At 41.2% G+C, this 12,201-nt stretch overlaps 1 protein-coding gene across 1 annotated transcript in view; it reads right to left on the bottom strand.

Moving 5' to 3' along the window:
* Nucleotides 1-12,201, bottom strand: part of sec23ip (SEC23 interacting protein) — a 146,547-nt gene that overhangs the window by 82,191 nt on the left and 52,155 nt on the right. The window contains exon 10 of the mRNA XM_043712707.2: nucleotides 9,495-9,613. Coding sequence (XP_043568642.1) covers nucleotides 9,495-9,613 — 119 coding nt within the window. The remainder of the gene's footprint in view (nucleotides 1-9,494; nucleotides 9,614-12,201) is intronic.

The following is a 12,201-nucleotide window of genomic DNA, read 5'->3' as shown; positions in this document are numbered from 1 at the left end:
AGGAAAAGCTTTCGTTCTCTAAATCATTAGTAAAACGCATGCACAGGCAAAGAAATTAATTTTGCAATTTTTATAACTGTTTTTTTATTTTCAGGATCCAGTAACATGATTCCTATTATAATGTTGATTTCTAAAAAAAGAGAAAAGTTCCATTCAGAGATCAGCAACATCAGATATTTTTCAGAAAAACATCAGCCATTTAAACTGGAAAATAGAAAAAAATTGCTACCTTAAACATATATGATTATAAAAATATATTATGTACTACGACGTGGGGTATACCCCTCTGCTAATTTAAACCAACAAAACAGAAAAGATTCGTTCTGCGCTGTAATCTGTTACAAATCAAAAGGCAAAGAACTATCCCAAAAGTCACTACTTAAAGTAAAAAATTAACAACTTTATTCTTTAAATCTAACAGAGGATATTAGCTAACAATTAGTCTCAACTCCTTTCTCTTAAACTTATCTTTCGCCTTCCACTCTACAATACTTGTCTGATAAAAAAATCCTGATTACGATTTACAAAAAAAAAATCACATTTCAAAACCAGTCAGCTTTGCCGAACCTCCTTTGTGGATTCTCTCCAGGTCAGTTTCTATGTTCTGGTGTGCAAACTTCTTCCACAGACAGGTATCTCTCAGAGAGCTCTTAAACGAGCAGCCCACATCTGTCAGTCTTTTGGCAGTTCTCTCTCAACTGTGAAAAATATCCGGTTTTATATCCCAAAACATCAGATTGTTTCATTGGTTTTAATATTCTCAAAATATTGATTGAAGTTTGGTATCTTGGGGCATAATTTAAACTGATTGACTGAATTTGAATTTGTTTTTGTCTCATGGCAACTCAGTTGCTCTATTTGTGTCAAACAAATGTTACATTGTTGGAGAAAGTGAGGACTGCAGATGCTGGAGATCAGAGCTGAAAATGTGTTGCTGGAAAAGCACAGCAGGTCAGGCAGCATCCAAGGAACAGGAGAATCGACGTTTCGGTAATGAGCCCTTCTTCAGGAATGAGGAAAGTGTGCCAAGCAGGCTAAGATAAAAGGTAAGGAGGAGGGACTTGGGGGAGGAGCATTGGAAATGCAATAGGTGGAAGGAGGTTAAGGTGAGGGTGATAGGCCGGAGTGGGGGTGGGGCAGAGAGGTCAGGAAGAAGATTGCAGGTTAGGAAGGTGGTGCTGAGTCCGAGAGTTGGGACTGAGACAAGGTGGGGGGAGGGGAAATGAGGAAACTGGAGAAATCTTGAGTTCATCCCTTGTGGTTGGAGGGCTCCTAGGCGGAAGATGAGGTACTCTTCCTCCAGCCGTCATGTTGTTGTGGTCTGGCGATGGAGGAGTCCAAGGACCTGCATGTCCTTGGTGGAGTGGGAGAGGGAGTTGAAGTGTTGAGCCACGGGGTGGTTGGGTTGGTTGGTCCAGGTGTCCCAGAGGTGTTCTCTGAAAAGTTCCGCAAGTAGGCGGCCTGTCTCCCCAATATAGAGGAGGCCACATCGGGTGCAGCGGATGCAGTAAATGATGTGTGTGGAGGTGCAGGTGAATTTGTGGCAGATATGGAAGGATCCATTGGGGCCTTGGAGGGAAGTAAATGGGGCAGTTGGGCGCAAGTTTTGCCTTTCTTGCGGTTGCAGGGGAAGGTGCCGGGAGTGGAGGTTGGGTTGATGGGGGGTGTGGACCTGACGAGGGAGTCACGGAGGGAGTGGTGTTTTCGGAACGCTGATAGGCCGGAGAGATCAGGAAGAAGATTGCAGGTTAGGAAGGTGGTGCTGAGTCTGAGGTCCGGAGTCCCACCCCCACTCCGGCCTATGACCCTTACCTTATCACTCTCACCTTAACCTCCTTTCACCTATCGCATTTCCAACACCCCTCCCCCAAGTCCCTCCTCCCTACCTTTATCTTAGCCTGCTTGGCACACTTTCCTCATTCCTGAAGAAGGGCTCATGCCCGAAACGTCGATTCTCCAAACATGACATTGTTACCTTGTTCAGAACACTGTGCTGTGTCAGGCAGTTCTGCTAGCTTTTCAATTCTCAAAAATACAGTACCTCTATAACTCAATAACATGTGCATTAATACAAAATAGCATGCTGATATGCTATATTCATATCAAATGAAGCAACCAGTTATATGCACTATTTAAGAGTAGCAGTAAAATTAAACGTCCCCACTGGGGAGTCAAATCCCTCTGACTAGACCAGCGTTTGCTCCCCATTCTTAATCACCCTCAGGAAGATGGTGGTAAGCCTTTGTCTTGAATTGTTGCAGTCCATGTGGTAATGGTATACAATACTATTAAGAAGCACGTTCCAAGAGTTTGACCAAGTATCTGTGAAGGGGCAAGGAAATATAGTTCTAAATCACAATGGTGTGTGGCTTGGAGGGGAACTTGACGGTGTTGGAGTTCCCATGTTTCTGCTGCCCATATCCTTCTATGTGGTAGAAAACATAGATTTGGAAGGTCATTAATATTAGCGAAAATTTAGATGTGTGTAAAGCAGAGAATACTGGAAAATATCCTATGCACTATGCTATCATTCAGTTAGTAGTTTGAACACTAATGGTTGGAAAGTTGAATGATGTGTGAAAAATGTTCAGGAGTGCAACAGTAATTAATAAAGTTTGACCTGATTGAATACAGTATCACAAATATTACCAAGTTAACCATTGCCCTTAGTCCATACTGAGGACTTGCACAATTTTGACTTGTTAAATTGCAGCAGACTCTGCCAACTTGTGCCTAAATATTTGTATAGAAGCTTTACTGAAATAAACCATCCCAAAGTGCTTAAAGAGATGTGATTACGGGGGAAAAAAATTAAGAAGGAAAGGTTACCAAAAATTGGTGAAATATGTGGTTTCAATAAAGATCTTTAAGGATGAGCATGTGGTGGAAAAAGATATGAGGGGAGAATTTGAGCATGCAGTATAGGATTTAGTGTTGCAGGAGATTAGAGGGAGATAGAGATAGAGAAAGACAGAGAGAGAGGTGAATGCAGAGCTCAAGCAAGGATAGAGTGGTTGAGGTATAGTAGGTGGATGAAGGGGATAAAATGCAAGTGGAGTGATCTGGGTGATCTCATGAATGAACTGGCTAGAGGTGGAATAAAAGCTGGGAAAATTGGTTAAACAACGAAGATTCTTTAAGTAGTGGAAGAAATGCAACAACATCAGGTGCCCAAAAGAGGAGAGGATATGTATACAATAGAGGAAAGAGTCTCTAGCTTTGATTTAATATTGAGCCACATTGTCACTCTGACTTAAATATTGCAAGTGATGAAATGGAGACCCCTTTGGTAAGGGGTCGAATGTCACATCTGTGGAGGGATATAACAGAGTTCATGTTTCAAACTGATAGCCTATTATCAAACCTGATGAATGATCTGAAATGCCGATTCCAATTGTTGGTCACAGATGCTCCCAGACTTGAGTATTTCCAGAATTGTGTTCCTAATTTCTGATTTCCAGTAACTGCCATAATTTGCTTTTGTAATCATGAATGTTAAACCTTTCTTAACAAGGGAACAGACATTCGACTGTGAGATGCAGAGAAGCACAATGATTGTTAATCTACTCAAAGAGCAGGGAAGAGAAATGTGATAGGAAGGAGACCTTTATTGTAAATGTTATCTGGAATAATAAATTTGGAAATGACTATTGGCTGAAGTTTTTTTAATGCTTAAAATTTAAAGAACTAGTGAAATGATAGATCTTCAAACAACACAAATGTAGACTGTGACATTTATAAATATCAACCAAGTCTCCAGATTAAGTAAATGGCATGGATTAGCATATGGACTTTACAGTTGGCTTATGGAGGATGTTAAACATGGTGAGGAGTTTCCATGCATGTTAACTAATCCAAAATAATGGATCAAAACAAACCTAGCAGACATGGAATTTACAAATTAAACACATTTAAAGATTTGCTCTAAAAATTAAATGACTATTTGTTTATTTGAAAGGATAGAAATGTTTTATTGCCTATTCTTTGTTTTTAAAGTCTAAAATGATCAACTATCAGCTATATATGGAACATAAATTTTGGGTTCCAAGACATGGATTTAAATTATTACCTCTTGAATTTAACTATAGTTTATTCATTGGTAACTGTTGCTTTATGACAAAATATCATAATATATTCTCTAATTTACAAAGTTTTCTAATAATGGATTTGTTTTTAACAGCAAAGCCTACATTTTCTTCATAAAACGGTTTTATACTTTACACCTCTTGGATTTCAAATTCAACCATTCTATTTAACAAGTATACTGTGATTTGTGGGAAATCAAGGACAGCTCAGATGTCCCTGACAACTATATTTGCAGGACGTGCGTCCACCTGCAGCTCCTGTCAGACCACCTGGATCAGCTAAAGTGGCAACTGGACACAAAGCAGGTTAAAAGGTTTATAGGTGGGATACAGAAAACAGCAGAGAAGGTGGAGTAGCATTATTGATTATAACCAGAATCAGTTCTATAGTGAGGGAGAACACAATGAGAGGAAAGCACCCAGTGGAGAGTTACAGGTGGAACTGAGGAACTATAAAAGGAATTAAACCACAATAGGTGTCATCTATAGACCACCTGCTGGCATCTTCGAAATGTTAGATTGTATAAATGCTGAAATTAGGTAACAATGCAGCAAAGGCAGAGCAGTATTAATGAGTGATTTTAATCTTAATATAAACTGGGAGAGACAGACAAGCACCTGCCAGAAAGGATATGAATTTCTAAAATATGTCCAGGATAGTTTCTTATGGCAATATGTCTTGGATGGCAAAAGCAGAACAATCTACTCATGAGCAATGAGCCTGATCTAATTACTGACCGAGGTGTTTGTAAGCATTTGTCAAATAGTGATCACAACATGATCCAGTTTCACTATACACTTGTAAGAGATAAGCAAAGATCAAATACTAGAATTTTGGATTTAAGGCAGGTAGATTTTAATGGCATAAGGCAGATACTGTCCACAGTAAACTGGGAAGATCTGCTAATAGATAAAACAACCAATGAACAGTAGAGGTTGCCAATTGAAGGATTTAATGCTCTTCAGAAGTAGTTTGTACCTAGAAGGAGGAAAAGCTCGACCTCACAAAACAGAACAGCCATGGACGCAGTAAGGAACAACATAAAATTAAAAGAAAGAGCTTATAAAAGTGTAAAGATCCCACAAATTGAGACAAACACAAACACCAACAAAGGGCCACAAAGCAGCTAATAACACCTAAATAGTGTATGAAAGAAACCTTGCAAGAAACATAAAATACACTAAGAGGAGATTTTATAGTTGTATAAAGGGAAAATGGCAGGTTAAGAATATTATTGGCCCATTGAAGGCTGAGGGTGGGAACACTGTCAATGTCCAAGATGAAATGGCAGACAAGCTAAACAATTATTTTGCTTCAGTATTCATAGCAGAAAAGTAAGATAGTTTGCCGGAAGTCCTCCAGAAATTTACAGAGAATCAGGGACTAAATAAATCTTGATCAAGTAAATCATCAAAATAAGTATATTAATTGAACTTAAGAGTAACAAATCTCCAGGACCTGATGGTTTTGATCCATGGATGAAAGGCAATAGGACAGCACATTGCCAATGCCCTGACCATAATTGTTAAGATTTCCTTAATTCAGGAGCTGGATTAGAAATTTGCCCATGTCACTCCGCACTTTAAGAACCATGACAGAAGGAAACCATGGAATTACAGACAAGTTAGTCTAACATCTGTGGTGGAGAAATTGTTGCAGTCTGTAATCAAGGACAAGGTTACTGATCACCTTGAAAATTTTGAGTTAATCAGGGAGAGTCAGCATGGATTCAGGCCTGAAAAACTTCCATTTTTTGAAGAGATGACAAAAATGCTAATTCATTGGATGTTGTTTATATGGTCCTCCAGAAGGCTTTTGATAAAGTTCCAAATAAGAAACTGTTATTTGGTGGAATCCAACGAAATGGAGTGCAAGTTATTGACATGGATAGGAAATTGGTTGGGTGGCAGGAAACAGAGTTGGAATAATAGTTAAGTACTCAAATTGGCAGGACATGACGAGTTATACCCCACGGGAATGTGCACTGGGTCTTAATTATTCACAATATTGATAACTAGTATAAGGGCATAAAAAAATCAAATATCCAATTTTGGTTTCCAACACAAAATTTGAGCAGCACTGTAGGCATTGTTGATGACAACACAAGGTTCAAGTCCTGTCTGCTACAGAGATGTGCAATGCCTTCGCTGAATAGGTTGATCAGAAAATTATCAATATCCTGTTGAAATTTTAGTAGAGTAGGTGTATGGCCAAAATTGTGGCAGGTGAGTTTTAATATAAGTATGAGGTTATCCATTTTAGACCATGAAAGGATAGAGCTGGTTATGATTTAGAATGCACAAAGTGGATGTCCAACGACATTTGGAGGGTTCAGGTGCACAGCTCTTTATAATGCCACAAATAGGTGCAGAAAATAGTTAAGGTGCCCCACGGAATGCTGGCCATCATATCTAAAGGGCTGGAGTATAGGGATCGAGGCAATGTCCCAGACGTGAGCTGTGGCCGGAGGGACCAAGTCCCAGAAGTGAGTCACATCTGGCGGAGCAGCAGAGCAAGTGCAGGTGAAGTCCCAGAAGCAAGTCATGGCTGGAGGAGCAGCAGAGTGAGTGAAGGCCAAGTCCTGAAGATGAGTCGCAGCCAGGGTCTGGAGCAGGAGCAGAGCAAGGCTGGGTCGGCCAGGGGAATGAATCCTGGAGATGAGTTCGGGACAGAGGGCAGTGCATGAACTCGTGTTCTGAAGTTTGGCAGACATGGATTCAGTGAAAAGGACTATAACTTGAGTACTTCACAGACACTTTTTATTATCATTCCAAACTTTTTAAGCTGTGTTCCCATAGTAGTCTATTTTTTCTACTATTTCAATTCTGTGACAGAGTATCTACCCAGGTACCCTGTACCTAAGATGGCACTGAGAGGTGACATTACAAACTTTTCACTGCACCCATTTGGTGCACATGGCAATAAAGGCTATTCTATTCCGTGCATACATAATGCTATTTTGACTATTATGAGCAGATCTGAGCACTACACCTTCGGAACAGTCCTTTGGCCCTTGAGGGAGGTCAAAGCAAGTTTACAAAGATGACACCTGGACTTCAGGGGTTAAGTTATGGGGAAAGATTAGACAAATTAGGGATTTTTCTCTAGAATTTAAAAGGTTCAGTGGTGAATTAAGTGATCTAGATAAAGGTAAAATATTTCCACCAGTTGAAGGTTTGAGAACCAGGGGGTGCATAGTCCAGGAATTTGAATAAGGCCATTCAGGAGAGATATTAGAAAGCACTTTCACATGCAAAGAGTAGCATAGGTTTGGAACCATCTTCTTGAAATGGCAGTCAATACTAATTCAACTATTAAATTTAAATCTGAGATAGACAAATTTTTATTAAGGATATCATGGAAATGGGCCCAACACTGGTATATGTAGTTAGGCCATAGATCCGCCATGATCTTACGGAATGACCAGGCTTGAGTAACTGAATGCAGAGGCCTCACCTTCATCCCCCTACGCTCCCAGATCAATGAGTTTGACACGCAGCTAGACATTGAGCATTTCTTCCGCCACCTTCGCCTCCACGCCTACTTCTTCAACAAGGACGCTACATCGATGGTTGTATTGGCGCTACCTCGTGCTCCCACGAGGAGGTCGAACAGTTCATCCACTTTACTAACACCTTCCACCCCGACCTCAAATTTACCTGGACCGTCTCAGACTCCTCCCTCCCCTTCCTAGACCTCTCCATTTCTATCTCGGGTAACCGACTCAACACAGACATTTACTACAAACCGACCGACTCCCACAGCTACCTAGATTACACCTCCTCCCACCCTGCCCCCTGTAAAAATGCCATCCCATATTCCCAATTCCTCCGCCTCCACCGCATCTGCTCCCAGGAGGACCAATTCCACTACCGAACAACTCAAATGGCCTCCTTCTTCAAAGACCGCAATTTCCCCTCCGACATGGTCGACGACGCTCTCCACTGCATCTCCTCCACTTCCCGCACCTCCGCCCTTGAACCCCCCCCTCCAATCACCACCAGGACAGAACCCCCTGGTCCTCACCTACCACCCACCGACCTCCGGATACATCGTATCATCCTTTGTCATTTCCGCCACCTCCAGACAGACCCCACCACCAGGGATATATTTCCCTCTCCACCCCTATCAGCATTCAGGTGAGACCACTCCTTCCGCGACTCCCTCGTCAGGTCCACACCCCCCACCAACCCAACCTCCACTCCCAGCACCTTCCCCTGCAACCGCAAGTAGTGCAAAACCTGCGCCCACACCTCCCCCCTCACCTCCCTCCAAGGCCCCAATGGATCCTTCTATATCCGTCGCAAGTTCACCTGCACCTTCGCACACATCATTTACTGTATCCGCTGCACCCGATGTGGTCTCCTCTACATTGGGGAGACAGGCTGCCTACTTGCGTAACGTTTCAGGGAACACCTCTGGGACACCCACACCAACCAACCCAACCATTCCGTGGCTGAACACTGTAGCTCCCCCTCCCACTCCGCCAAGGACATGCAAGTCCTTGGCCTCCTCCATCGCCAGACCTTGGCCACACGACACCTGGAGGAAGAGCACCTCATCTTCCGCCTTGGAACCCTCCAACCACACGGGATGAATGTAGATTTCTCCAGCTTCCTCATTTCCCCTCACCCCACCTTATCTCAGTCCCAACCCTCAGATTCAGCACCACCCTCTTGACATGTAATCTTCTTCCCGACCTCTCCGCCCTCCCTCCCTCTCCAGCCTATCACCCTCACCTCCTTCCACCTATAGTATTCCCAGTGCCCCTCCCCCAAATTCCCTCCCCACTACCTTTTATCTCAGCCCACTTGGCACACCAGCCTCATTCCTGAAGGGCTTATGCCCGAAACGTCGATTCTCCTGCTCCTCGGATGCTGCCTGGCCCGCTGTGTTTTTCCAGCACCACATTTTTCAACTTGAGTAACTGAATGGCCAATTTCCTGTTCCTGTTTCTAAACAGCATCTCTGAAGTTAGTAGTAATCACTGTTAACTGCTAAGAGAAATTATGAGCCATTCTTCTCTGAAGAAAATATTTAGATTCCCATTTAATGTGCAATACTTTTTCTTTCTCCTAGGAATGCTCTTTCACCTCTAAAATGCAAAGAAGGTCAAAAAGCCTTTTCATGGGTCTTAAAGAAAGGAAGAAGCATATTTATGTTAGGAATGAAAGGTTGCCAATGATTACTCAGTAAACACTCATATTGAAACAATGAAAAACCTCTACAGGTATTAGCTTTCAAATAAACCTGTGCAACCTCACTTTATATCTTTTTAAACATTCATAGCAAGAGCTAGTTATTAGACACCAGATTGAAACCACTAGTCTGGGATTTTGCCCCAATAAAACAATGTTCACAGATTTGACACATCTGCTCAATAATTATTTCTTTGAATATTACCGTACCTGAGCCTCTTCCGGGATTATAGGGTCTTTCAGAGTCCCATTTGATGCCAATAGAGTAGGATCACCAGCAGAAAAGGAGCCTGTCTGATTGGCCAACAAATCAAACAAGATCAGAGAACCTATGGATAAATTAGAAGTGGTGTACATTTATTTTACAAACCACTCTTGGAGGCACTTGTTTTTTTTTTAAAAAAGCGAAGAAGCCCAAACCTTTTACAAATGAAAATTGATTAAACATGGCTAATTTTAAGATTAACTGCATCTATTATTCTTTACTATGTAAAAAAAACCAGAGGATTGCTTACAGTCAGAGGTATAATGCACATTCTGCATAGCAATCCAGCACAGTGGAAATTTTAACTTTACATAATCCAATTTCACAGCTCAAACAATTAACCCTTTAATGCCATTCTTGAATGCTATGTTATTTGAACCATTAAACAATATTACTGCCTTATAATGCACTTCCATATATAAATTGTTCTCGAGGGTTTATGGTCCTAGACTGCAAGTGGGAAATCATATCCACCATTAATCAATACAAATAGAATCTCTACAGTGTGGAAACAAACCATTTAACCCAACAAGTCCACACCAACTCTCCAAACAGCATCGCATCCATACTCATTCCCCTTCAATATCCCTGTCAATAATCCTGGAACCCTGCATCTCCCATGGCTAATCCACCTAACCTACACATCCCTGGACACAATGGTAATTTAGCATGGCCAATCCACCTAACCTACACATCTCTGGACTGCAGGAGGAAACTGAAGGAAACCCACGTAGACACGGGAAGAATATGCAAACTCAACACAGACAGTTGCTCAAAACTGGAATTGAGCAGGGGTCCCTGGCACTTTGAGGCAGCAGTGTTAACCACTGAGCCACTGATGAAAACAAAATAAATTGAAGAACATTGTGTCAATCAATTTTATTTTTCACAACACACAGCAATAATTGCCATGGTCTCTTTGGAATTTGACATCTCAGATTAATGAAATTTTCTCGGATTAATTAATTTCTCAAGGACTGCAGTATGATCTTAGCAGCCACACCACTGTAAAACTATGAGTTGACTTAAAGTACATTTAGTTTTTAAAGGTATGTAAACAATATTATAAGTGGTGTGCAAGTACCATAAAGTGCATTTAATTGCATCAACGAGTGAACTCTAACAGAAAAATTATGTTAGTGATTACTGAATTTAGGGACACTAAACTGCAACAGCTATTGACTGTTGGTGCAAAAGGCAAAGGGCTATATTGCCCCAGTTTGCCTAATCATTTTCCATTAATTTGCTTTCAAAAATTCTCTACTTAAACATAAAGAATCATCCAGCACAAAATATAGTACCAAAGTTAAACTTTTAAACAGATTTAGAAAAGCCTGACTCTCCATATAAAATACAATAGAGTTTGCAGTGAACTGCATAAATATTTTTAAAGAGTTGACCATTGCGCACTAATGGCCAGAAAGGTGCCTTATCAGGTAATAAATCAAGCTGGAAAGCAAAACAAAATTCAGGAGTAAATTCAAATAAAAACATATTTCAAAATGAATTTCTCAAAACATCTGCTGTGCATTTAATGTCAAATTTATGTATCAAAATAAATTACACTGATTAATATGGTCATTACAAATGACTAATTTCTTCTTTATACCGTTCATTCACGAAAACATTTCTTGAAATTAGCACTGTCCCTTCATGCTGTACAATATATATGTTTCTCTAAAAATCACTTATTTCTGACACCAATTGGAAGCAAATGGTAAGCAGTAAATTCCACCTTTCCAAAGTCTATGCATTTACTAACAGTGCAGGTTATTACATCAATGTCGAGGAGAAATTGAATTTGCTTCAATTCAAAATAATGTGGCATAACACAATAAATATCTTTCAAAACTTTTTTCCTTCTTTGTTATCATCTAAACAAAGAGCTATTCAGCTATTACTGAGACAGAGATAGAGACAGAAAGAGGGGGAGACTCCATGAGATAGATATCACACAAAGGGAATTAAATATCTGGAGAGGTAAAAGTACTCAACAATTTTACTTCTTACCTAAAGCATGAATTCTTTTTCAGTTTTGCTATTACTCAATTTTGCCTTCGTCATTGCAGCTAAACTCAAACTACATGCTCCTCAGTCAGTTAGTTTCTAATATGATTTTTGTTGCACATTCTGGCAGGAATGGAACATCAGATTATAGTTGCAACTGTCAACAGCATTTAGCACTCTGTAATTAACAATGTACTGGGAAATTTGCAGCAGACTGCTAAAGGTGCTGAGGAAAATCTATTGTTTCAGGTCAATAGAGCACCCAAACAAGCACTAGTTTGAGAGAAGCTAGTTGAGAGTGTGATGCTGGAAAAGCACAGCAGGTCAGGTAGCATCCAAGGAGCAGGTGAATTGACATTTCGGGCAACAGCTCTTCATCAGGCATGAGGCTTGAGGGCTGAGATAATAGGGAGGGGAATGGAGCTGGGGTGGTGGGGGGGGGGGGGGGGGGGGGGGGGGTCAGTCGCTGAGTGCGCGATAAGTAGATGGAGGTGGGGTAATGGCAATTGGTCGGAGAGGAAAGTGGAGCGGATAGGTGGAAAGGAAGATCAGGTCATGAGGGCGATGCCAAGTTGGAAGGGTGGAACTGGGATAAGGTTGGGGGGGAAGGGGATGAAGAGTAATGAGGTCCACATTGATGCCATG

Source organism: Chiloscyllium plagiosum, unplaced genomic scaffold (genome assembly GCF_037043375.1).
Source record: "Chiloscyllium plagiosum isolate Xiang-an unplaced genomic scaffold, Cpla_swu_hap1 HiC_scaffold_22, whole genome shotgun sequence".
Lineage (NCBI taxonomy): Eukaryota > Metazoa > Chordata > Chondrichthyes > Orectolobiformes > Hemiscylliidae > Chiloscyllium > Chiloscyllium plagiosum.
This window is presented reverse-complemented; position numbering and strand designations above follow the sequence as displayed.